This window comes from Lagopus leucura, unplaced genomic scaffold, assembly GCF_019238085.1.
Source record: "Lagopus leucura isolate 7727_CA_CO unplaced genomic scaffold, USGS_WTPT01 Super-Scaffold_100002, whole genome shotgun sequence".
Classification (NCBI taxonomy): domain Eukaryota; kingdom Metazoa; phylum Chordata; class Aves; order Galliformes; family Phasianidae; genus Lagopus; species Lagopus leucura.
Genome location: NW_024962263.1, coordinates 9,386,489 through 9,412,197, shown reverse-complemented (window position 1 = coordinate 9,412,197; position 25,709 = coordinate 9,386,489). Strand labels below are relative to the sequence as shown.

The following is a 25,709-nucleotide window of genomic DNA, read 5'->3' as shown; positions in this document are numbered from 1 at the left end:
GTCTTCACAGAGCAAAAGATGCTTTGGAATTTGAGGATTTGAGCTGTCAATTTGGTGGATTTTAGTATTTGCAAATAATGAAACCAAGAACTGGAGTCAGACAGTTTTCAAGCTAGGAATTATCCAGGTGTATTACTGTTCTTTCAAATGCTGTTTCTAGAGATTTTTCTTCATCATCCTATAATAAAAGTTGCCAAAGTACAAGACAAACAACATGTTTTATAATCTTTTCAATTTATTTAATACATAGCTTGGCTTCTTTTTTTTTGTTTGTTTTTCTTGTTTGTTTGTTTTTTGTTTTTAAATTAATTACTTGGTTTTTTTTGTCTGGCTTGACTGAATTTAACTGAAGTCAGTGGTGTTACTTGTATGTAATTAAAATGGTATGTGGTGTACTGGACTGCAGAACATGATTGTACATTTTCACATGTATTATGAACAGTGTTGTAGAAAACTTTATACTAATGAGTGTGCTTCATCTTATCTAATTTCAAACTTAAGTATATTCCCTACTTTGTTTCTTCTATTTTGAGAGCCTCTCACGCAGTTGAAGTGAAGGCAATTTAAAGACATTTTTAACCCCCATTCTAAACTACAGTGCAGTTTTCCTTCTTACTGCATGATCATGTTTCTTTCAACCTTGTTGCTCTGATTTAGGTTATAGCGTCTTGTTTGAAATGAAAGTACAAATGCTGTCCCTTTTGCCTAGGCTGAAATGGAGCTGGTGAAATGGGGGTTTGATGCAGCATCCATTGAGCAACAGATTAGTGACCACAGAAGAACTCACAATGCCATTGGAGACTATCGCTGGCACCTGGACAAAGTCAAAACAGATCTGGTAATTACTGTCTTCCCTTATGCACTGCTTGGTCTGGATTTGTAACCTTGGCTTGCCAATGTTCCATTGCAGCAAGTAACACTGAACAGCAGAGCTTCTCTTGAGAAAGCATTGACGTAGTGATAGCAACAACTTTCCATCCTAATATTTATTATTTCACGATTATTTTGTGCTCCACTTCTTTCCTTAGAATTTTATAATGGAAGTTTAGTGTTATTTAATGTTTCATCATTGTGTACCCAAACTGGCAATTACGCATTGGGATATTTTGGGTGAGAGAATGGCCAAGAGTTATTGTTTTCACTTTCTTAAGTTAACATAAGGAAGTGAAAGGATTATGTAGGTGCTTAGCCCAAACTGTGGGCTAAGTTTAGAACTTTTTTGTATTTGTTTAATCCTTCTGCAGTTTCTCATCTATCTAAGTTTTGTGATTGGAATAAAGAAGTGCAGTAGTTAATTTCTTCAGTTATTAGCCCAACAGCTAGGTATAGGAGAAAGGCTTACTTTATCTCAACTCTTTTCTGTTAATTCCTCACGTGGACAAGAGGAGAGGGAGTTGGATCTAAAGGAAAAAAGATTCAGTTCTGGAGCTCTGTTTTCTCAGACAAGCTAGAGTGGAAGGGTTATTTTTCCCTTGTTCCTTCTACTTATTCAAAAAGTAGGAAGGGTAGCCCTATCAATTATTAGTTCCAAGGTTATGCACACTCGCATTCATAGAAACAAGAATAAAATCAGAGCATGCTGCTCAGGTCATAATTTACACTGCTTCATAGTCTTTACAAAGCTCAAGGACTGGATTGTTCCCCATAGCCATCTAGAGTCTGATTCAGAAAGAGATCCGATTTTGGAAGCTGTTGTGGTATTACAGGGTTTATGTTCAACCTTGCTTATGAACATCTCTGTGGGAAATTTGTTTGCTCAAGTCTTGTTTTTATACTTCTGGTCCTCCACTGGTGCAAACCTGCTGCTGACCTGTTTGGATCCGTTGCAGACATTGTGAATTACCACCTGAAGTTTTAACATTGTGGTGCTGGCTCTGTAAAGAAAGGCAATTTCTAAAAGGCACACTACATGTTTGCTCTTTATTTCAGCGTGAGAAGGCTGCCGTTCATCAGCTGGAGGAAGAATACGAAGGACTGCTGGTGAGCACAGGATGTTTTCATGTCTGATGCCTTCTATGATAAATGTTTTTTGTTCTAACATTGGTGTGAGAGTCAATATAGATGCATATATAAGTAGTGCCATTCAGCAGTGCTTTGTAGCTTATATAAGGCTCAGTTTGAAGCACGAACTTGAGATTAATTCATTGCCAGGTTTATAATTGATTTACCCTCACCAGAAAGTTCCTACTTTGCAGTGGTGAAGCTGCCTTGGTGAAGGTGTTGATCACTAAACAGGTGCAGAGTAGTAGTCTACTTCCTTAATAGGAACTGATATAGCAGCAGAGTTGGTCTATGTTAGGAGGACTGTGTGTCTTACCCATGTCATCATGTAAAACACAGAGAATCTTGTGCAAATTATAGACTTAACCCGTGGGATTGGAAGCTGTTTCCTGTGTGCATTTCAAATAGCAGATATGCAGTATGATGCAAGGACAGAGAAAGAATCTTTTCATGAATTATTATCTGTGCAAAAGGCACTGGTACAAAATGAAGGGTATACTATCAGCAGCAAATGGAAGTAAAAGCCAGGTTAAATTTTCAGGCGTTTTATTTTCCCCGTGTCTTTTTGCTTGCCTGCCTGCACATCTGCTGCATTTGCTTGAAATAACTGAAGAACCTGGTGACTTCAGATCCCTGTTGTTCTTCAAATCTGTGCATGTTATCCCTTGTCCATTGCCAGCAGATTTTATAGCTGTGTGGATTTTACTGTTATTCTTAGTTCAGATAAAAAAACGCATGAATGTGCATGCTGTTCTCTTGGCTTCCCCTTCTCCACCCAGCACAGCCTCTTCTGTGTTTATTGCTTCTCATTTTGGAATTCCTTGCAGAAATACTCCTTTGAGAGAATGGATCAGCTCCGTCAATTCCAGAACCTTATCCAAGCAACCAGCAGAGAGATCATGTGGATCAATGACTGTGAGGAAGAGGAGCTTCTCTATGACTGGAGTGACAGGAACACAGATATCTCCAGGAAGCAGGAGGCCTTCTCTGTAAGATAGCACAATCTCCTTCTGCTTGCCCTGGAATTTTCTTTTGGCATATTGAGGGAGGAGCAGCTTGTCTCAGGGGAACTGATCATGGCATTTCTTCACTAAGAATCTATTGATTTTTTTGTTTGTTTGTTTGTTTGGTTTTTTATTGTCAAAACACTGTTGGATTAAGTACTATGTGACAACCTTTTGAATCAAGATTAAACATCAACTGGAAGATAATACTCACACTCAGCCACCTGTGTATTCATTTGACCTTGGATACTAGCTTTATCAGTACAGTTCATTGAGGGCTAGTAATTACACGTAGCCTGTGCATGCATGCTAAACTAGAGGACTTGAATCAAGCTGCCCAGTTCTCCCTGTTAGGGCTTATGCAGGGGCTAGTGATCCCTGATGTGGTCCTGATCTCTTCACCAGGTGCTAAGGCTACACATGAGGGAACTACTCTCTTTTCCCCTGATGGTCTCAGCACATTGAGAGCACCATCAGGACTGGCTTGCAGTTCTCCTAATTGTTTTCTGTGGGTACAAATGGAAATTGAGCATGTGTTTCTTTAGCCAGTGTTGGTGCTGGTCATCAGAGTAAAAGAGAAATGAAAGTCACACCATTAAGGAGATTCTCTATTCTTTTTCAGTTAGTTGTTATGGATCTTGCAAGATGCACTAATTCTTGCTTTCATCATTCCTCTTCAACAAGAAAAGCTGCATTTTGGGTGCTTTGCTCTATGAAGTGGCAAGTCTAGAGACTAGAACTAAAATGAACACCTTCTTTGATTCTTCTGACTTCATATGTAGCTTCAGTGCATTTAGTAGAATTAACATGCACTGTTAGCAGGGATAATTTTATACAGTCATTGCTTTTATGCAATCATTATACAAACTACCAGGAAAAAGTTAAGTAAATCACTCTAAGTTCTGTGTCTTTGGAAGCTCATTTAACACTGTGTTTTGGTTATTAGAAACGTATGAGTGAACTGGAGCTTAAAGAAAAAGAACTCAACAAGCTAAAGCAAGAAAGTGACCAGCTTGTGCTCAACCAGCACCCTGCTTCAGACAAAATTGAGGTGAGTTAAGCCTCATGTGGTTTAACTTGCTCCTTTAGTTGCTGTATGGGAAAAGTTCGTAGTGAAAGTCGACAAATGAAATGCTGCATTTAGACATGAGAACAGCTGGCTTGCCAAAAACCCTATCAATTTTTATCCAATTGTGAGAACTGCTCTAATAAATGTTACTACCTCCTGCAAACCTGCAGACACAGCTACTGAGGACTTCTTAAGAGCGTGAGAGATCTCATTGCTACCAAATTTGATGATGGATGCATGTAAAAATTAATATGGGGGCTTAGGGAGTTGTCTAAATATATTGAAATTGCTATATTTCATGTGAGTTAACTTCAGTGCAGTGGAATATAGCAGGAAGACATGCCATTCTCCTGCTATCTCAATAGGCATGTTTTGAAGATAGCCACACCCTCTAAGGGTTTATGTTTAATCTAGTGCAAATACTTTTTGCAGCTGAAATTTATAGTATGTTTCTACACCTTAGTCAAGACTGAGGAAAAATCTTACTCTTTAGGAACTGCTGTTGTTTTAAATGTGTGAAAGAACTCACAAAAACAGAGTTCTTTCTCCTTTTCAATATGTTTAGTTTGTAATTTGCTATCGTACTGCGTAGAATTCACTCATAATTCACTGTGTGATCAGTTTCTGCCTTAAAGAAAAATCACTGTGGGCTTCAGCAGTGAAGTAAAAAGCAGTATGTAACTTTCCAAACGATTTACATGGAGGGTATGTGAGACGTCTTGCTATAGAAGTAGCCATCATGAAAAATTGTTTGACAGTACCCCTTGGAAGGAGGACAGTTTGCCATTGAAATGTTTCATGTACACTGCTGTTTTTGCATTTCACCCCTTTGTTCATGCACTTCAGGCTTTATGCTGATCAAACAAAATTCAAGTCAAGAACAAGTTTCTCTTTATAACCCACAAACAGGTATGTAACTGCCTTCAGTTAGGTAGACACTTAGAAGCAGGGAAACTATTTGCATGAGTTACCTCATTCTGGTGTACATTAGTTTGCTCTAGTAGATATTTACTCTCTACAGAAATTCAAGTTAAATAATTGTGCTTGAGTCTAGATACAGAAGAGAGATCCATGTGGTAATTTGAGTTCTGGATATTATTTGTTTTCTTAGGCCTACATGGACACACTGCAAACTCAGTGGAGCTGGATTCTTCAGATCACCAAGTGCATTGATGTTCATTTGAAAGAGAATGCAGCTTACTTTCAGGTGGGTAGTGATTACTTACTTTTGTATTATGTAAGTACTAGGCAAGTACTTGTTCACAAGTGGTTACTTTAAACTTCATGTTCTCGCATCAAAACATTTAAAACATACACACTTATAAAAAGAACTGACTTATTTCTAAGAGCTCACTTCACTAGCTAGCAATATAGGGTAACATAAAACTGTGTTTATGCTTTTCCACCAGTAAGAATTGTGACGGCTGTCTACATGTTTTGCTCATGTTAGAGTTTTAAGAAATTAGTGGACAAATTGTGAATGTGATTAATAGTTTGTGGGAGATCTGTCCCATCCTTCAAAAGTTTGGTTAAAAGCGTAAATCCTACCACAGGTATTTGTTCTGTACCAAAATCTTCTTAAATCCATGCACAATTAGATGTAACACAGCGTTATCAAACTGTTGTAAATGCTGCAGTTCTGCTGGATGTGAACTGGGATTTCTCATGAAAGGAGTCCATTAATTTGTGGTAGACATTTCTGTGAGAACTGTGTGCAACTGAAATCACAACTCTTTTCCTGTAGTTCTTTGAGGAGGCCCAAGCTACAGAGAGCTATCTGAAGAATTTACAGGACTCCATCAGAAAGAAGTTCATATGTGATAAGAGCATGTCACTTCAGAGCTTGCTGGAGCAGATCAAGGAGCTGGAGGTACTGTTCCATCCTACTCACAGATAATGTTCTGCCTTGCATGGATAATAGTTGACCCCTTTAGAGACCAAATATTAACCCAAATATAATGGAATGTTGATAAACAGTACTGAGTGAACTTGAATCATTAATGATATATTCATCTCCTTTTCTTGAGATAGCCTACAAATGGGTACAAAAAACAACAGCTTGTTCAAGTTGCAAAAATAATTTATTTGTTGTTTCTCTTCTCTTTCTTCAAGCTACAATTTTACATTATAGGCTTAAGACATCCCCCTGTAGATAAAGAAATTTTTGCCTACAGTGAGCTCCAGATATATGCCTCTAAATAAACTAGTGGGAACTAGATGTGGTTTCTTTTTAGAATGAGTTTTTAACCTACAGTTGATCTTTGCAGAACGAACGAGAGAGAATTCTTGAATACAAGAGGCAAGTGCAGAGTTTGGTGAATAAATCCAGGAAGATTGTGCAGCTGAAGCCACGTAACCCAGATTACAGGAGTAACAAGCCCATTATACTCAAGGCTCTGTGTGACTACAAACAGGATCTGGTAATGTGTCCCTTTTTTAGCTGAAATGAAAATAATGTAAACTAAAATATGGCCAATGATTTAGTAGACAAACAATTGAGCTGATAGGTGTAACATTTTTGCAAGTAGGAGTATGAAGTTAATGGTGGTGATTTCTTCCTCTTAAGTGCTGGATATGCTGAAGTTTATTTCTGTGTTGTCTCTTAACAGCATGCTTACATGTATTTTCTACTTGCTCTTTTTCTTATTGGTTCCCAGTTACCTAGTTTTCCTATGTTTTATCTGTAAAACCTTTTTTACCTGACTCACTGAGTTGCACTCCTGTAGTGACCACTAATTGACCATTGTGATGTGTGTTTATAATCTGGGGTTTCTGCTATCCACTCTCTGTGATCTTCCATATCACACTTTATTCTGGAATCACAGAAGTTCAGCCCACGCAGAGCTAACTACTTGTTGGAACTATAAGCAAAACAAAACAAACGTAGGCAGTGTTTGCCTGGCTGCTTGGCAATCGTCCTCACAGTTAAACAAGCTAGAATCTGCTCAGGAGAAGATAAGACCAGACAAATTCAAAGACTCTGAATGATCAGGTCAGTGTAAAGCCTGTGGCTTTTTGCTAGTGATGTCCAAAAATGATACGGGGACTCCTGGTACGATAAATGATAGGAGGAGCTTTCCCCTCTTGGCTGTGTGTGGGTTGTAAGCTGCACCATCCAGGCCTGTGGCCTCAGGGTGTCAGAACGTCTGGCAGACATTGCTGGTGAATCTAGCTCTGTGGCACTTGCTCCTGGTCCCTTCTCAAGTATGATTTGCAGCACTAAGCATCCATTTGCTTCCAGCTTGCTGTGGGGTGGCTTACAGCCATAAATGATTGTGTAGCTTACAGTACCCATGTGCCCACGCTCTGTCTTTTGATGTATGTCACGGCAAGCCCCAGATCTGATCATCAGCTGGACTGGCAGATGCTTAGAGTGTTCTGTGGTTCCCAGTTAGTTTTACAGAGTTAATATCAAGCAGGGATGTACACATGCACATAGCAGCTGTTAAGCACTCCTGGTTCTGTAATCTAGGTACATCATCCTTGCCTGTCTCTCCTAGAAACCCCATCTTACTAAAGAACAAACATGTTGTTCTATGTTCCTTACAGAAAACAGTGCGCAAAGGAGATGAATGCATCCTGAAGGACAACAATGAACGCAGCAAGTGGTTGGTGACTGGCCCTGGAGGAGTGGATATGCTCGTGCCATCTGTTAGTCTGATCATCCCACCCCCAAATCCATTAGCAGTGGATCTTGCTACCAAGTGAGTTGCCAAGTTGAATTTTCTTGCAGACACGAGGTGGCTTGAGTGGATCCAGCTCAGGCATTGCTGTGCTCATGCCAGACATGTCCTGATTGTTAAAAGAGTGAGTTCTGTCTCAAAGCCTGATTTGTTCTATTGTTAATAATTTTTTATGGCTTTTGGTAGTTAGAATTATGTGCATAATATTACTTTAGCCTCTCCTATGAGAAGAAAAAAGTCTTAGCTTGCTCTTTTCTTTTTGGCACTGTGAAAAAAAAATTGTTAGCTGTGGCTACCTATACTCTTAAGCAAATTACTGGAGTTAGTTTGGAATTCTAGCTGTGTATTCATTGTTATACTCATTATTAATCTGAAAGTTATGGATAAATTCATTTTCAGGTTTGTTTCTTTTTCTGTTAGAGAAAAGCCTTAAAGCACTTAACATCCAACATCCATACTTAACATCCATAACTGTTTCTTGTGATATTTTTTAGCTAAGCTACTAAACTACAAGTTTTAACCATGAAATTTCTTCTCCCATCTCAGAATTGAGCAATACTATGAAGCTATTCTGGCTTTGTGGAACCAGCTGTATATCAACATGAAGAGCCTGGTATCTTGGCACTATTGCATGATTGACATTGAGAAAATCAGAGCGATGACTATTGCCAAGGTGAGACTACAGCAGGCCTTAACTGTAGACCAGGGACATTCGTGACCTGTCCTCTGCTGCTCCAGACAGTGCTTGTAGTTTCCAATTCAGCTGTATGTTCTGCAAAACTGTGGGCCTGCCTTTTGCTGGGTTACACAAGCAGTTATATATGGAAGTTGGCATTTTATTTAAAGAGAAGAAAAACACTTTCCCATTCAAACATGATATAGATAAAAATGAAGGTAAACTAAGGGGACTTACTGTATACTTGTACTACGTGTTCCCACTATGCAAGGGCATGGATGACATAGTAAAAGGCAGAATTGCAAACTGTTTTTAAGTTGTGAAATGTTTGTTACATATCTAGCTCAAAGGCTGCTTTGTGCATCATACTTCTAGAGCAGCCTGCATCAGTTTTGTTCTAAAATGAGATTCCTCTGTTCTTCAATAGATGTATTAGTATGTTCCTTCATGAGTTGTTAGTCATATATCCTCTCCAATTGTTGCCTTTTTCAAGACTGTCTTCTTTGTTATTTCAGCTGAAAACAATGCGTAAGGAAGATTACCAAAAAATAATAACTGACTTGGAGATCCATTACCAAGAATTCCTCAGGAACAGCCAAGGCTCTGAGATGTTTGGTGATGAAGACAAACGAAAGATCCAGACGCAGTTCACTGATGCTCAGAAGCACTACCAAACCTTAATAATACAACTGCCCAATCAACCACGGCAGCCCCAAACAGGTTTGTTGTCCTCCTGTTGTCTTGTACAGATTGTACTGCTTGGGTTTCCTTGTTGGAGGCGGAAGAGAAAGCTGTGTTTCCTTTTCATGTGAAAATAGCCTTGTAAACATATGCAGAGACATGTAAAAGAACTGTAACTGTTGTCTCCTCAGAAAACAAAACTTGCCATGCCCAGGAAAGAGTATGTTTTGTTCTTCTTTCCATTGCTGTGTATCTGGGAATAGTTCTCTGAAGTTCATAGAACTCGTTGAGAAAATGAGAGGAATTTAATCCATCAATTTTCAGTTGTTAGGAAGCAAAACTTCACTCGAGGAAGCAAGTTTATCATTTTGTGAAAGGGACATTTCATTGCTGCAGACTCTGCCTAATGGCCCAGATCTACCAGTTCTCCGTTCTACAATTCAAATCAGTGCTTAGGTCACTTTGACACTGCATCAGCTTTCTGTATGTAGAAATTCAGTTCTCTGGTATCTGACATTTACCTCCAACTCACTTTACAGTGATTCCAACTGAGAGTTGTCCTGTGGGTACCTCAAACACCATTATAGTTAATGAAAGAAACCGAGAACATGATAAACAGGAGGCTTGGCTGCTGATGGAACTTCAGAAACTTCGGCGTCAGATTGAAGCTTCTGAGATTCGAATGGTTCAAAGAGCTCCACTTGGTGTGGATCAAGGGGCTCTGCATGACTTCTCTGTCAGAATACAGGATTTAGAGGTAACTGTGTATGTTCTCAGTCGATCATCTCAAACTCATCGTGACTGTTCTGCAGAGCATACTGTATTTGGATTCCTGATCAGCTGGGAGTGACATGCACACTCTGCACATAGCACAGTTAGCTTCCAATTAAAAGATATATTTGGGTTGGCATTCAGCTTTTTATCTAGAAGCTTAAGTAGGAAAAGTTGACTCTTGGATTTTAGAAGAGAAATTCTTTCAGGGTATGGTTTCAAAAAGCCTTATGTCAACTGGATGTCACCTCATGTTAAGTGTCATCCAGGTTAAAGCACTGTTAACATTCTTTCGTACAGACCCCACTTTCCCACCTACCTTTTAAGTAAGCTGTCTATACATACATGAGGCTCAGACTTTGTCTCTCTCCCAGCTCTTCAGATTTGAAGGAGACTGGAGGGAGAGTTAGTAAAGAGAATAGATTTAGTTTGAGAAATTCCCTTGGGACAGTGAGGTTACTAGGAGGACCTTGGCATGACCACTGGGGAAGCAACTGGCAATAAGGCATTCTGTGAACTGCTTTCTACAGAGCAGAGTTCCAAAATGGAAGAGGTACTTAAAGAGAGATATTACCTGTTGTGGACCGTACAAAACAGAAACCACATAATGTTACTTAATTTAAAGGAAACGAGCTGAGGCCCTACTTTGTTTCTCAGTCAAGCTAGTTAGATAAGATAAGACTAATTGGATAGGGAAATCAACCTCAGATATGCAGTAGAATTCAGCAACCAAAAATGCATAAACTGGGCATTCTTTTTCTTCAGGGTGTGCAGAATGACTCTCAAATAATGGCTGAAACCCTCAATAAGCATAAGGACTTGCTGCCTAACTTCAGAGGCTGTGAAAAGTATGTGTACTTGCAATCAGAGATAAATGCCCTGTTTCAAAAACTGGAAAATATTAATGGTGTTTCTGCTGGCTACTTAGACAGGTAAGAAAATTGAGGCTGTAGTAATAACTTATTCATCTTCTTGCATAATTCTTCCATAATTCCATAGTCTAGAAATCCCGTTATTACCAGTAATATAAAATTATATCTTCTTTCCTTTATGTGGGTAGAAACACTTAAGTTTCTTCTCATTTCTGGAAGACTAAAGAAAACAAAAATGAGACTTGTGGATATTACTGAATTTTCTTTGTTTATTGCATATTCTCTTTAGTTAATGATCTGGAGGTAACTAGAATTATCATCTTTTCTGCCTCAGTCTGTAACTGATTTGTCTTGTTTTGTGTTCTTTACTGTAGCTTGAATGCACTGAGGTGTCTACTCCAGCTTATTCTACAAACTGAAGATGTGATCAAAGTTTTTGAAGTCAGGCTATCTGAAGAGGAGACTGTTCCTTTGGATCTTGATAAAGTAGAGGCTTATCGGGCTTGTCTGAAGGTGAGAGGCTAATTCCCAGGAACACAGCAAGACAGAAGTAGTAGCTGTCATCACTAGTTTATTGAGTTTATTCAGAAGGTAAAAGCCTTCTGAAACAGCAGGAGACAGAGAAGCTGATCCTGTCATATTTTGACGTAGATATACAATGCTTTTGCAGGTTATTAGAAGGAATATACAGGTCTGCCATCCACTGTCTATTGCTTCCCACGCAGAAAAGCCAAGGGCATGGAAGGTCTCCATAAACAGTTTCTGAACAAGGCTACCTATGTTTATTAATGTCAGTTACTGCCTTCAAATCCAACTTCCTCCTTTATTTCTTGCAGAAAGTCTTGTTGATTTCTCATTTTGTGATCTAGTTGTAACTAGTTTTTTTTTTCTCTTTTTTTTCCTGTGGAGTGCATTTCAAATTTTAAACTGAGAACTTCCTCCTGAACAAGGCAAAGAATGATTGCTTTGTTACTCACAATGACAGCATGTAGAAGCAATCTATCTGGTCCTGAGCCGATCATTTTTTTGCACTGAGTGCCTTTGGTAAAATTTTCACTCCTCCTTTCTTTCCTCTTCTCAGAAGAAGCAGTAGGGCAAAGGCTTGAGGTGGCAAAAACAGAACAACCAGGTTGCTCTTTTACCACATTACTCGAGAGCTACAGTTCCAGCTGCTGGTAGATGTATTTAACTGATGTAAACTTGAATTGCACACAAAAACAATAGTTGAGCAGATTATTGAAGGGTGCACACATCCCCATAATTGGGGAACACAAGAGAGACCTGCCTGTACTGTATATGCCATCTGGTCTTATGCTACAGTGTGTACGTGCACACAAACACCAGTCTACATGTGTGTGTAAAGCAACAACTTTGTGTAAGACATTGATGAAAATGCAAACAGAAAAGGAAAAAAAGCACACATAGCCATTGCAGGTCTTAACATTTAGAAACTGTATGGCAATCCCAAGGCCTGATCCTACAAGGAAGACTTTCTTCTTTTTCCCTCTTCCTCTTCCTTTTCCTTTTTTTTTTCCTCCCTCCTGGGACTGCTCAGTGTAGCTCTCAGAAATGGAAATGGTGGCTACAGAGTGTGACATCAGAAGGCAGTGGTTCAGTTAACTGTTTAAGAATAAGTCTAACTTCAAACATGGTTTTAAGTAAATTTGTTGAACAAAGTAGGTGTTTCACTTCAAATATACTAATTCCAGTTGGCACCAGCATACATACTATGCTGAATTTGATACAGAACGTTTAGATCCCAACGCACTGTGTGTGCTGTTAATGGTTAAGATTGAGTATCCTCTGAATAAAAGGTATGATACCTTTTTTTTTTTCCTCTCCAGAAAATGAAAAGTGATCTGAACATGAAGAAGTCACTATTGAATACTCTTGAAAATGAGCTGCAGAAAATGCTTCAGATTCACTCACAGTCTTGCCAGTCATATACCCTGTATGATATGGATGTTGGAAAGTTCAATGACAAAGTTACCCAATTAATAGACCGCTGGCAGAGAGCTGAAAAGCAGATAGATAACAGGTTTGCTTGAATTTCCTACTGGCTTCTTCTGTATGGCTATTGCTACTAAGATCTTCTTAACAATAATTCTGAAAGAACTAATATCCCTTGAAAGTAAAGATACTGTAGAAATTACTGCGCAGATTACTGTGGGGCAGAGAGACTGTAGTAAACAGTAAATAGCAACTGTGAATAGGTTGAGCATACTTCAAAATGGTGTAAGACCAAGCAAGAAAATGTGGTTTTTCATGTTACTGTGTAACCTGTGTGCTACAGAGTTAACTAGCATTTTGCCCCTCAAACAAAGCAACTGTGCTTATTCCTGAATGTTCTTTACGCAAGGGGTAAAAAAAAAAACCAACTAAGAAAACCACCACAAAACCTAACATTAAGAACTAAGAAGGAAATAAAAAATTAAAGCTTCATTAAACTGAAGGCATGTTCTACCATGTTTTTATTTTAGGCCAAATCTAGTCCTAACAATCAAAATTGACTTGTTGCTGCTTTTTTGGTGAACATTGAAAACAAGTGTACTGAGATCAGTGCAATGTCACAGCATTGCAATTCATCCTCTATTAAACTGTCAGGAAGTGTCGACCTCTGTGTAATGCACAATCACTCAAAAGTCAGGGACCAAAACCTCTTATTGGGTAAATGTAGCAAGTTCAATAGCCATTACTGGAAATTTTTATTCAGCATCTCCATTTAGAGCTCTATATTGTTTTACTCAGTTCATTACAATATTTATCAGGGTGTCTTGTTTCTGAAAAATGTTTAAAGAGAGAAAAAGCTAATGCACTTTCATTTTGACAGTTTTCTGTTTCTTTTTCTAGATCATGGGATTTAGAAAGACAGATCAAACAGCTGAAAACTTACCGGGATCTATATCAGGCTCTGTGCAAATGGATCTGTGATGCCAAGCGCAGGCAGGATTCTATTGAGTCCACAAAGTTGTGTGACTCCAACACTATTATGAGATATCTACATGATCAGAAGGTATGCAATACCTGGCTAAGCTGTCTTCAGTTTATTGGATGTTAAATTGCTTTACTGGTCAGGAAATACCACTGTGAATGCAGCCAGCAATACAGTGGCCTGTTTTGAATTAGAAAATATACAAGCTACCAAAAACCACCACATATGTGGAAGTTAAGAAAGAGGAAATATTATTACCCTCATTACTTTCTGTCAGCTGTGCTGTGGATTATGAAAAAGACTATGCTTGTCTCCATCATGATGACTGACACTTTGGCACAGCAGCTTTGAATTAAGTCAAGGAACTGTAAGATGCTGCAACTTATGGGACAGATTATAAAATAAATACACAGCACAAAAATAAAAATAGGGTATATTTTTGTAAGCTAAAGTCATGCATCTGTCCCTTCCCAGCTCGGAAAGTTGTTGAGTTGCTAGGTGTTCTTTTTGAAGAACAGCCTTCTGTACAGTGCGTCTGCCTCTGTGGGAAAGGCATGGCTACACTTCATTTCAGTCTGAGCCTCTGGTTTCATACTGCAGGCATCTTGTGGATGCAGTGTGTACTGGCAAGTCTGAGGGACTGCTTCACAGCTCACTTTTTTCTTGACAGAACTTGCACAGTGAAATCTGTGGGAAGCGAGACAAAGTTGAGGAGCTTCTCAAGCATGCAGATCAGTGCTCAGCTGCAATTAAGGTACTTGGATTTCAGCATTTTTACAGGTGGTTGTTTTCATGGTCAGGTTCATCCTATTGTCTCCACTCTAATGATAGGCAAAATGTTAGCTCTCTGGGATGTGCGTGTGCTTGCAAGAAGAAATTGCTGGGGTAAAATAATCATTCATACAAAAGATAACAAAAGCAATCTCTGCTTGCCTCCTGAAGATGGCAGAGTGATGTGGGAGATTCCAATGAATGCTTCTCTTCAGGAGAATCAAAGCCTCCTGCTAGCCACACCAACCTTTCCAGTTCACATGTTAAAAATGAGAGTAGAGAATAGATGGGTTGCTCTGAAATGTGATCTGATTAGGATCTGGTCTAGAAGGTTAGACAAATGCAGATTGTCAGGAAGAATGGTAGGCAGTAGCCATGAAAACTGAAAAGATGTACAGGGAATGGTTTTATGGTCTTTGCATTTCTTTGTGATCTTTATATCTACGCTTTCTCCAGTTAAGCCTTCCTTTCTATCACAAAGATCTTGCTGTACATGTTGTAGCAAAAGTGATGTGAAAGAGACTGGAGTCAGTTATCTCTGAAGTTTTCACTGATAATGAAAGGATGGTCTTCAACTGACAGAAACACGTATCTTTCTGTTTTTTCAAAATTTATATGTTCTGTTTTCCCTTTTATTATTCTCTTCCATGAGTCTTCACAATGTTTTTTGAACTGATGAACCTTAGTTTGTGAGAGAAGGTCATTTGTACATGGCCAGAGATAAACAAGGGAGAACGTAGCTATTTAAACAAAAAAATACAAAACCAACCCTTTATTTGCATGTTGAGAAATCCAGATCCAGGGAGTTAGTTAGCAGTTGCTATCGGAGTCTTACCTTATCCTGCTGTTTTACAGGATTATGAGCTTCAGGTTGCTTCCTACAGTTCTGGATTAGAAACGTTGCTCAACATACCTATCAAAAAGTGTGTGGTTCAGTCTCCTGCAGTGCTGATTCTGCAAGAGGTATCTTTCTTTCCTTCCTCATCAGTCTTTTGAATACATTTATTCATCTGCGTGAGCCGCTGTGAGTCATATCCAGCTATATAATAATTAGCACTGCCATTGGTAATGTTTACTAAGCACGTATGCAAAAGTAATTAGTGCAGAATAGTTGCTGCACTGCAAAATTATACCTAGGCACATTTAGACAGTAGATTAACCCTCAGGAATTTGGCTCATTCCTATCCAATGTCCATTATATACATATTGTGAGAAAGTAAGATCTGTGCCCCAAGTGGTTCAGTCACTTTCAAACTGGGAATTAACCATTACTTCAAAAGTTCAACTTGACTTACTTGTGACTGTCAGGCAGGAGTAGCATGAAGAACCAAGAGATGAAGGCTTGGAATTAATACTATGTGAGCACTGGGGGAAAGTAATACTGAAAAAGATGTGGGTCTGTCAGAAGAGAGAATTTATATACTTGGGGTCACCAGGAAACCATACAAATTTGCAAAGAGGAAACTTTGCTACTTAATTGTCAAATGACTTGTTTTCTCAAGTAAAACAGAATTCTTAAATAGTCTGAGAACTAGGTATGTTCATATCTAACTGCAGCATAAACTACTAATAATTCCCTTTTTCTTTTCAAGGCTAGCGAGGCTCAGGCTCGCTACATAGAGCTTCTTACAAGATCTGGAGATTATTACAAATTCTTGAGTGAAATGTTAAAGAGCATGGAGGACCTGAAGGTAATCTGCCTCTTTTATTTCCTTTGCCTTCTATTTTTGTCACAGGTTAGCACTATCCCTGATCCAAGACTTTATACTTTAGTACAGTGCTAAACAATACACAAAGCTAAATACTGAACTTTATCATTGAATAGGATGAAGGAGGCATATGAGTGGTTTCATGCAACCTTTTTTTCAGAGTGTGGTGTCTTGCAGATTTACTGCCAAGATCTTGTGTGAGGTAGAGAATATTAGCCTTTGTGGTAAATAAGAGGGGCTTGATAAAATATGCAGGATGTTTTTATCTCCCTGTCAGAGTGATCTCAATAAGAATACAGTTATCTCCATGCTGAAAACTTATCGTTAAAAGGACACACCTCATTGGTATCTATTGTTTAAAATGGAGTAATGGCTGCATGGATTCCATTCAGGCCCATTTGAAATGTCGTATATGAAGGATGAAAATTACTTGTTTGAAAATAAAATGGCCTGTAAACGAGGCTGTTTAATATTTTGCTGGTGAGCTCTTGGTACACCAGATTTTACTGTCTGTATTGCATCTCCCTTGCCCTTCAAGTACTGTTTCCCTCTGAAAGTCATCATGTTGGTTTCTAAATAAAATCCGAATCTGAATGAATAAGAGATTTGCCAGAATTTGCCTTGATGACTTTAAATTAAAAAGGATTTTGAGTTATCACTGAAGCAAATAAAATATATATCTTGTAAGTTGTCAGATTTGCAAGTGTATATTGTATTGATTGTGCTACTTTTGAAACAGTTGTCACAAGTGAGCATTTTTTTTCTTTTTTTCCCCTTCTTTTGTTACCATTTTGTAGATGAAAGCCACAAAAATTGAACTTCTGGAAGAAGAACTCAGACTTGCCAGGGATTCAAATTCAGAGACAAACAACAAGCATAAATTCCTGGAACAGAATCTGCAGAAGTACCAGATGGACATATCTCAGCTCAAAGCAAAGCTGATGAGTTTGGAGGAGATGAAAAGACAGGCTGAAATGGATGGAAATTCAGCTAAGCAAAACCTGGACAAATGCTATGCCCAAATAAAGGATCTAAATGACAGAATAACCAGGTTGACTTACGAGACTGAAGATGAGAAAAGGAAGAGGAAGTTGCTGGAGGACAGATATGAGCAACAAAAGAATGACTACGACCAGCTGCAGAAAACAAGACAAAACGAGAAAGACAGCCTTGGCTGGCAAAAGTTAGAATCTGAGAAGGTCATCAAGGAGAAGGAGTACGAAATAGAAAGATTAAGGGTTCTCCTGCAGGACGAAGGCACACGGAAGAGGGAGTATGAAAATGAGCTGGCTAAGGTAAGAAACCAGTTTAGCGAGGAGATGAGTAATTTAAAGAACAAGTATGAAACAGAAATTAATATTAAGAAGACCACAATCCAGCAGATAGCTGCACAGAAAGATGATGATGCGAAAGGTCTCAGAGCCCAGGTTGACAGACTGTCAAGAGAAAACAGAGACCTTAAGGATGAAATCGTGAGGCTGAACGATGCCATTCTGCAAACCACAGATCAGCGGAGGAGGGCAGAGGAAGATGCTCTTCAGCAGAAGGCTTGCAGTTCTGAGGTGTCACAGCAGAAGCACCAGTTAGAGCTGGAGCTGAAACAGATCATTCAGCTTCGTGGTGAAGACAACTCCAGATACAAGCAGGCTCTTGAAGAGGCTGCTGCTACTATTCAGGATAAAACTAAGGAGCTGGAAAGGCTAAAGCTTCAGCTTCAGGAAGAAGCTAAAAGCCGATGGGAACTTGAAAATGAGTTGGCTAAGGTAAGGAACAGTTATGATGAGGAAATTATTAGCTTAAAGAACAAGTATGAAACTGAGATTAATATCACAAAGACCACAATTCACCAGGTCACTATGCAAAAGGAAGAGGATACCAATAATTATAGAACGCAGCTTGATAATGCTATGAGAGAAAATAGGAATTTGTGTGAGGAAATTAGGAGACTGAAGAATACAATAACTCAAACAACAGATAATCTACGGAAAATAGAAGAGAATGCTCAGCAGCAAAAGGCAGCTGGCTCAGAGCTTTCTCAGAAGAAACAGCAGCTGGAGATTGAACTAAAACAAGTTATTCAAAGGCACTCTGACGAAAGCATGCGATACAAACAGTCGCTTGATGATGCATCTAAGACCATTAAAGAGAGAAACAAAGAGATTGAAAGGCTGAGAAAGTTGTTGGATGTAGAGACAAGTCAAAGAAAAGAAATAGAGGATGAGAACAATCAGTTAAAAAGAGTTCAGTTTGACCTTCAGAAAGCAAACACAAGTGCTACTGAGACAATTAACAAGCTGAGGATCCAGGAGCAGGATCTGGCCAGACTGAAAATTGACTACGAAAGAGTTTTGCAAGAGAAAAAAGGCAGGGATCAAGAAAGTGCAAAGTTCCAAAGCACTGTAAAAGACTTGCAGATCCAAAAACATAAGCTGGAGGAGGAACTTTGCAGGCAGAATAAGAATGTGATGGAAGAGACAGCCAGGAGGAAGAAACTGGAAGAGGAAGTAGAAGGCATGAGGAGATCTCTGAGAGAGCAATCTGTTAAAATAACTAATCTCACACAGCAGATAGAGGAAGTGTCTATTGTAAAGAAGAGAAATGAAGATGACCTTAGGCACCAAAGAGAAGCATTAGATGGTCATGTGAGAGAGAAACAAAGGTACATGGAGGAGATAAGAAAATACACATCTGACATTGAGACTTTACGTCGTCAGTTGGTACAAGAACAGGAGCAATTGAAGCAGGCTCACCTGCGAAATGAGCACTTACAGAAAACCTCCGAGGAGAAGAGCAAAAACTTGAACGAGTGCAAAATCGAAATCGAAAGGCTTCAGTCTCTCACTGAGAACCTAACCAAGGAACACTTGTTACTGGAGGAAGAGCTGCGAAATGTTAGATTGGAGTATGATGATCTCAGAATGGTCAGAAGTGAAGTTGATGAGAAAAATTCTGCCATTGCTGAACTAAAGAATCAGCTTCAGACAAGCAGCAAGCAAACCCTGGAACTTCAGGGGTTGATTAATGATTTACAGAAAGAAAGGGAAAAATTGAGACAGGAAATTGAAAAATTCCAAAAGCAGGCTCTGGAGGTATTCACACATATTTTGATCCCAGCTTTACTGTCTCTCAGATATATGATTACTCACAATGTCCATTTGAACCAACTTAATTCACACCTTGCTGATTAAGTTCACTGTACTTGTGACTAATATTCCTCTTACAGCCACTCTCCTCATTATTTTTAAAAGAAAAATGGCAGAATTTGGCCACTTTCTTAGCCCCTTTACTCCCTGAGGACTGTGCTAGGAAACTTTAAAGTGTCTTTTTCACCTAGCTGAGCCTTGCCCTCAGCATGGAGGAAACCCTGGATATGTACCGGTCTTCACCAAACTATCCTAAGGGAAAATAACAATACATGGAATACCACTGTGGTTTAGCTGTACTCTGCTGGCTGTGTGCTTCCTGGTCTGTTTTGGTCAGAATGGGTTAAAACAGTCCTTTGAGCCTGACCTGAGCTGTATCACAAACTAAACAAGCTAAAAGCCCCAGGACCAACAAACTATCTAAGTGCTGTTTAGCTGCGTAAAGTGGTGACTAAGAATTAAAAGTGATGCTGCCAGCTAAGATACCTAAAACCTAAATTTCAGTGACTGTTGGGACTTCTGTTCCTAAGTCATCAAGGGTGACTTAAATTTCACTATCAGCCCATGTTCCTTAAACTTGAGATGACAGTATAGATAAACTAAAGAAAAGATATTTTTGCATCTTCATTCTTCTACCTTTTGAAAATGTTTATTTTTTTCTGTATTTGCCCTCCATATTTTTTTCCTCATTCTCATCTATTCTGTCAGTTGTTTAGTTTTTCTTTATTTTTAAAGCCTTGATACTAATTTTTAATAACACTTAGCATTGCCTGACATCTATGCATACATACTGCATGTGTTACAAATATGTAACATGTTATTTGGTTTAATATGGACTGCATGTGAATGTGCATGTGTTAGTGTATAAAGGTGTGTGTGCATATATATATTATATTATGAAGATATGAAGGGAATTTAAATGTAAATCAACAAATTGTTTGAAACTAATAGGAAAAAGTGAGTCATATATTTCATTTTCATCCATGTGTGACCAGTTCTTAGCTGATATGTATTCACTCAGGTTAGTAGAATTATGCCAGGGTACACCTACTGGGCAGCAGATTCTTAAAGAATCTTGAGTGCTCTGTGAGTGTACTATGAGATGCATGAAGAAGGCATAAAGAGCTAACTAAATCACTAGAAAATTAAGATTGTAGGTAATAGATTGGAGACTCTGGTACTAAAGACGCCTTCATTGAAGGGACAGATGTACCTTCGCTGGTTTATTTTATTCATGGTCTTGGGTAAGGCACTGCTGTGACTGGAATGTTTTCCAGTGGCAGTTTGTTGCAGATTAAATGACAGGCTGAAGGGTAAGTGGAGAGCGTATGTCTAACTATCTTCTCTTGTTTTATTTCTTGTTTAAAATTTTAGGCATCCAATAGGATTCAAGAATCCAAAAATCAATATAACCACATTATGCAAGAAAGAGAAACCTTGCTGATAAAAATGAGTGCTCTGGAGCAAGACAAAGCCAGGCTGCAGAGATTAGAAGAGGAGTTGAACCGTTTGAAAGTTAACCTGGAATCAGAGTCTCGTTTGAAGCAACGCCTGGAAAATGAGAAACAACAAATCCTGAATGACCTCAACCAATGGAAGAACCAGCACTCCCGGACAGAGGAATCCATAAGGAAGATCCAGTGTGAGAGAGAGAAGAGTGAGAGGGAGAAGAACACCTTGAGGAGTGAGATTGAAAGGCTGCAGATGGAGATTAAAAGGATTGAGGAGAGATACCGATGCAGACTGGAAGAGACTGCTGTCAAAAGCCAGTCAGAGTTGGAATCTGAGCGTCTCAGGCTGCAGAGAGAGATCGAGAAACTTAAACAGCGCCCATATGGGTCCCACAGATCTACTCAGACTGAAGAAGACTTCTGTATTGATGCTTCCAAGTTGGTGTTCAATGGGCTGCGGAAGAAAATTACAGCAATGCAGCTGTATGAGTGTCAGCTTATAGACAAACTCACTCTGGATAAACTGCTGAAGGGGCAGAGGTCAGTAGAAGAAGTCGCTGCTGACATTGAACCCTTTCTGAAAGGGGCAGGTGCTATTGCAGGAGTGTCCGTTTTACCCAGACAGAAGTACTCCTTTGTTGAGGCCAAACGGAACCAGCTGCTTACGGCAGAAAATGCAGTCCTGCTCTTGGAAGCCCAGGCAGCAACAGGAGGAGTGATAGACCCACACCGCAATGAGGTATTAACAGTGGACAGTGCTATTGCCAGAGATCTGATTGACTTTGATGACAGAGAACAAATCTATACGGCAGAAAAGGCTATTACCGGTTTTAAAGATCCTTTCTCAGGCAAAACTGTGCCACTATCTGAAGCCATGAAGAAAAACTTGATTGACAGAGAAACTGGGATGCGTCTGCTTGAAGCCCAGCTGGCTGTGGGAGGGATTGTTGATCCTGTCAACAGTGTTTTCCTACCCAAAGATGTAGCTTTATCCCGTGGATTGATCGACAAAGATTTGTACAGGATTCTAAACAACTGCCAAAGCACCACGAAGAACTTCATTGATCCCAGCACCAAAAAGGCAGTCACTTACATGCAGCTAAAGGAAAAATGCAGGATTGAGCCACATACTGGCTTGCTACTCCTTCCAGTGCAGAAGAGGAGTATGTCATTCCAAGGGATCAGGCAGCCTGTCTCAGCAGATGCTCTTCTTGAGGCTGGAATTATTAAGGAATCAACAAGGAATGATTTGGAAAGAGGTGCAATTACAGTGGAAGAAGTGAGTGAGAGGATAATCGATTTCCTTCAGGGCTCTAGCTGTATTGCAGGTATCTACAATGAGGCTACTAAAGAGAAGCTTGGCATTTACCAGGCTATGAAAATAGGCTTGGTTAGACCAGGGACAGCCCTTGAACTCCTAGAAGCCCAGGCAGCCACCGGATTCATAGTCGATCCTGTCAGCAACGCGAGGCTGCCTGTTGAGGAAGCTTATAAAAGAGGTCTTGTTGGAATAGAATTTAAAGAGAAGCTTCTCTCTGCTGAAAGAGCTGTCACTGGATACAAAGACCCAGAAACTGGAAACATCATTTCTCTGTTTCAAGCAATGAATAAAGAGCTCATAGAAAGAGGCCATGGCATTCGCTTGCTGGAGGCCCAGATTGCCACTGGTGGAATCATTGACCCCAAAGAAAGCTACCGCCTGCCAGTTGAGACAGCCTACAAGCGTGGCTACTTCAATGAGGAGCTCAACCAGATTCTTAGTGATCCAAGCGATGACACCAAAGGGTTTTTTGATCCTAATACGGAAGAGAACTTGACCTACTTGCAGCTGAAAGAAAGGTGCATAAAGGATGATGCAACAGGGCTCTGTCTTCTGCCCCTGAGGGAGAAGAAGAAGGTGGTACACACCTCACAGAAGAACACTCTTAGGAAGCGTCGAGTTGTCATTGTAGATCCAGAAACAAACAGGGAAATGTCAGTGCAGGAGGCATACAGCAAAGGCCTCATAGATTTTGACACCTATACAGAACTAGCTGAACAGGAGTGTGAGTGGGAAGAAATAACTATTACAGGATCAGATGGTAGCAGTAGAGTAGTCCTTGTTGACAGGAAAACAGGTAGCCAGTATGATATACAAGATGCTATCGATAAAGGTCTGGTAGAGAAGAAATTCTTTGATCAATACCGTTCTGGCAGCTTAAGCCTGACTCAGTTTGCAGACATGATTTCCTGCCGTAATGGCACCGATGAGGTGTTTCGACATGAATCGGTGACTCGGTCTCCCACAGTCCTGAGTGTCAGGAGTTCTTCCTCGCTGATAAGGAGTGGTTCATTCTCAGAGACCCCAGATGAGTGCAGTCCCATTGCAGCCATATTTGACACCGAAAACTTGGAGAAAATCTCAATTTCAGAAGCTATACAGCGGGGCATTGTGGATAGCATCACCGGGCAACGGTTACTTGAAGCCCAAGCCTGCACAGGGGGCATAATATGCCCTACCACAGGCCAAAGGCTCTCCCTTCAGGAAGCTACCAATCAGGGCATCATTGATCAGGATATGGCCACGCGGCTCAAACCAGCCCAGAAGGCCTTCATAGGATTTGAAGGCATAAAGAGCGGACGCAAGAGGATGTCAGCAGCAGAAGCAGTCAAGGAAAAATGGTTGCCTTATGAGGCTGGGCAGCGGTTCCTTGAATTCCAGTACCTCACCGGTGGTCTCGTGGATCCAGAAGTACGTGGAAGAATAAGTATTGAAGAAGCCATTCGAAATTCGTTGATTGATGGTCGTGCTGCCCAGAAATTGCAAGACACCAACAGCTATCCCAAAATACTGACCTGCCCCAAGACCAAGCTGAAAATATCCTACAAAGATGCAATGAATCGGTCAATGGTGGAAGATATCACTGGTCTCAAACTCTTGGAAGCAGCCTCTGTTTCGTCTAAAGGTATATCCAGTCCCTACAATGTCTCTTCAGCACCCGGCTCTCGCTCTGGCTCTCGCTCTGGCTCACGTTCAGGCTCACGCAGTGGATCTAGGAGGGGAAGTTTTGATGCATCGGCAACTTCTTCATATTCTTACTCATACTCAACCTTTAGCAGTGGGTCTATTGGGCGCTAGTAAGTGAGGGAACATGAATGCATTTTAATATCATCTAGCTTAGTCTGTATCCCCTTTCCTAAATCAACAACTGATTAACTGAAAGCAATATAGTTTGTGGTCCTGTTGTTACTTGCACAAGCAAGACCACTTTGCTGAAACAAAGGAAATAAAGGCATGTCCAAAAAACTTTAAGTCTTTTCTGGGTGTGTTCAATGTCTGAAAAAGCTGTAAAATGCCTGAACACAGATTTGTGGAGAAGAGGATAGGGGAATGCAAGAAGTCATGTTTGTGAATTTTGATTTTCAGTTGCCATTTCCTTTTAGTGTTGGATTTTTAATGGGTCTCTGTATATTTTAAATACTGTCATTTGCCTTCTCCTATTAACTGTAACTGTCAACTCATAAACTGATAGCTGAGGTTTTAAAGTCCTGAAGTTTGGTTTGTTGTTTTTTTTTTTCCACATAGAGCCTTTCTCAATTTGCTATTACAGAGAAAAAATAGACTGTGGATAGAAAATACCTTAAATATTGGTCTACAATCTATGCTATAACATGAAAAGCTGTCTTCCAAATGTTCTGCTTCTTTATGTTTGTCTGGCCATTTTCTTACGTATAACTTGGTGAATATAAAGGGCTGGTATTAGGCTGGGCTTTTGTGTTACTGTTACCTGTATGTTTTCTACTGTTTTGCTTTATTTCCATGTAACAAAAAATATACATAAATCTAACTGCACCACATCAGCTATCCTGGGCAATAAACCTTTGCAGTTTTAAACTATTTGTTGTGTGCTTATTAAACAGAGCTATGAATACTGTTAGAGATAGGAATTATAGAAAGGACCTTTTAGAAAATAAAGAAGTAATAGTCTTGTTGTAAAAACAGCAGATTGGCATCATCAAAAATAATGTGCCTGTACATCATTTTATGAGTACAGACTTTTGATTCTGTGTTTTCAGAAGGAAAGTGAAGATTGCACCAATAATGAAAACTGCTCTAGAAGCAGAAAGCCAGTTTCCACAGTTGATTCTACAGTTGATTGTAGGCTTGATTTATTCTGCTCATGAGCCTTTGTCTCTGCAGCTACAACAGACTATGAGTTAGATTCTCCCTTGTGCATCATTCAGTTTTGAACAGTGAGCAGAACAAAGATAAGTGACTGGACTTTGCCAAACAGTCTAGTGGAATAGGAGGGTCTTTCAAATATCTAAAGTCACCTCCTATGATGTCCAGCCACCTCTGGTGGCCCCTGAAAACCTAGAAAATAGCAAACACGTATCATTGTTTGTATGATGGCTTCTTGTTGCAAGTTCTGCTAGCAGCCTGCTGTCTTCTTGTACCTGAGGTCTCTCCTGAGCTCAGAAAGCAGAGCAGGGCTGAGCACTGGACTCGAGGCATGATTTGAAGCTGCTTAGTTGCTGTGGCTGTTCTCAGCCATGGCAGAAAATGTCTGTGTCTGTTGAGAGCATCATGTCCTCTCCTGCATACAGCAGAGTGCCAATACCTCTGGTTGGTATTGTGTTCCTACCTCTGTTATCACTTAAAATAATGTAGTATGGTTTTAGACAAATACCAGTACAGAGCTTTAAATGAAAAAACTATTAGTGTAATTTGCCAGTATAAGTCTTCCTATAAGTACTTGAAACACGTAGCGGGCTTTTAGCTGTGTATCATGTAGGGATTTTACCTGTCTATCAGTTCTATGATTTGTTACAGGTAAAAAGACTAAATTGATAGGAACAAATGCTAATCACTGTCAACGGTGCTGCATGATTTTTGTAGCATATTCTTTTCCCAGGGTGAAAATAGATTGGATTTTGATAGTTTTGTCTCTGCTGAAGCATAGCTT

General features: G+C 39.7%; 1 protein-coding gene across 4 annotated transcripts in view; it reads left to right on the top strand.

Moving 5' to 3' along the window:
* The window catches only part of LOC122178779 (desmoplakin), a 37,173-nt gene extending 12,533 nt beyond the window's left edge, over nucleotides 1–24,640 (top strand). For 2 of the 4 annotated variants that reach the window (XM_042869188.1, XM_042869187.1), the window contains exons 5-24: nucleotides 710–838; nucleotides 1,930–1,980; nucleotides 2,829–2,990; nucleotides 3,952–4,056; nucleotides 5,186–5,281; nucleotides 5,819–5,944; nucleotides 6,342–6,494; nucleotides 7,624–7,778; nucleotides 8,304–8,430; nucleotides 8,949–9,153; nucleotides 9,654–9,871; nucleotides 10,651–10,817; nucleotides 11,132–11,270; nucleotides 12,602–12,795; nucleotides 13,608–13,770; nucleotides 14,360–14,443; nucleotides 15,316–15,423; nucleotides 16,053–16,151; nucleotides 16,967–19,258; nucleotides 20,687–24,640. In XM_042869188.1, the coding sequence (XP_042725122.1) occupies nucleotides 710–838; nucleotides 1,930–1,980; nucleotides 2,829–2,990; nucleotides 3,952–4,056; nucleotides 5,186–5,281; nucleotides 5,819–5,944; nucleotides 6,342–6,494; nucleotides 7,624–7,778; nucleotides 8,304–8,430; nucleotides 8,949–9,153; nucleotides 9,654–9,871; nucleotides 10,651–10,817; nucleotides 11,132–11,270; nucleotides 12,602–12,795; nucleotides 13,608–13,770; nucleotides 14,360–14,443; nucleotides 15,316–15,423; nucleotides 16,053–16,151; nucleotides 16,967–19,258; nucleotides 20,687–23,881 (7,968 nt within the window). In that variant the 3' untranslated portion in view covers nucleotides 23,882–24,640. The remainder of the gene's footprint in view (nucleotides 1–709; nucleotides 839–1,929; nucleotides 1,981–2,828; nucleotides 2,991–3,951; nucleotides 4,057–5,185; nucleotides 5,282–5,818; nucleotides 5,945–6,341; nucleotides 6,495–7,623; nucleotides 7,779–8,303; nucleotides 8,431–8,948; nucleotides 9,154–9,653; nucleotides 9,872–10,650; nucleotides 10,818–11,131; nucleotides 11,271–12,601; nucleotides 12,796–13,607; nucleotides 13,771–14,359; nucleotides 14,444–15,315; nucleotides 15,424–16,052; nucleotides 16,152–16,966; nucleotides 19,259–20,686) is intronic. The other 2 variants (XM_042869189.1, XM_042869191.1) reach the window with 2 other exon arrangements.
* The last annotated feature ends 1,069 nt before the right edge of the window (nucleotides 24,641–25,709 follow it).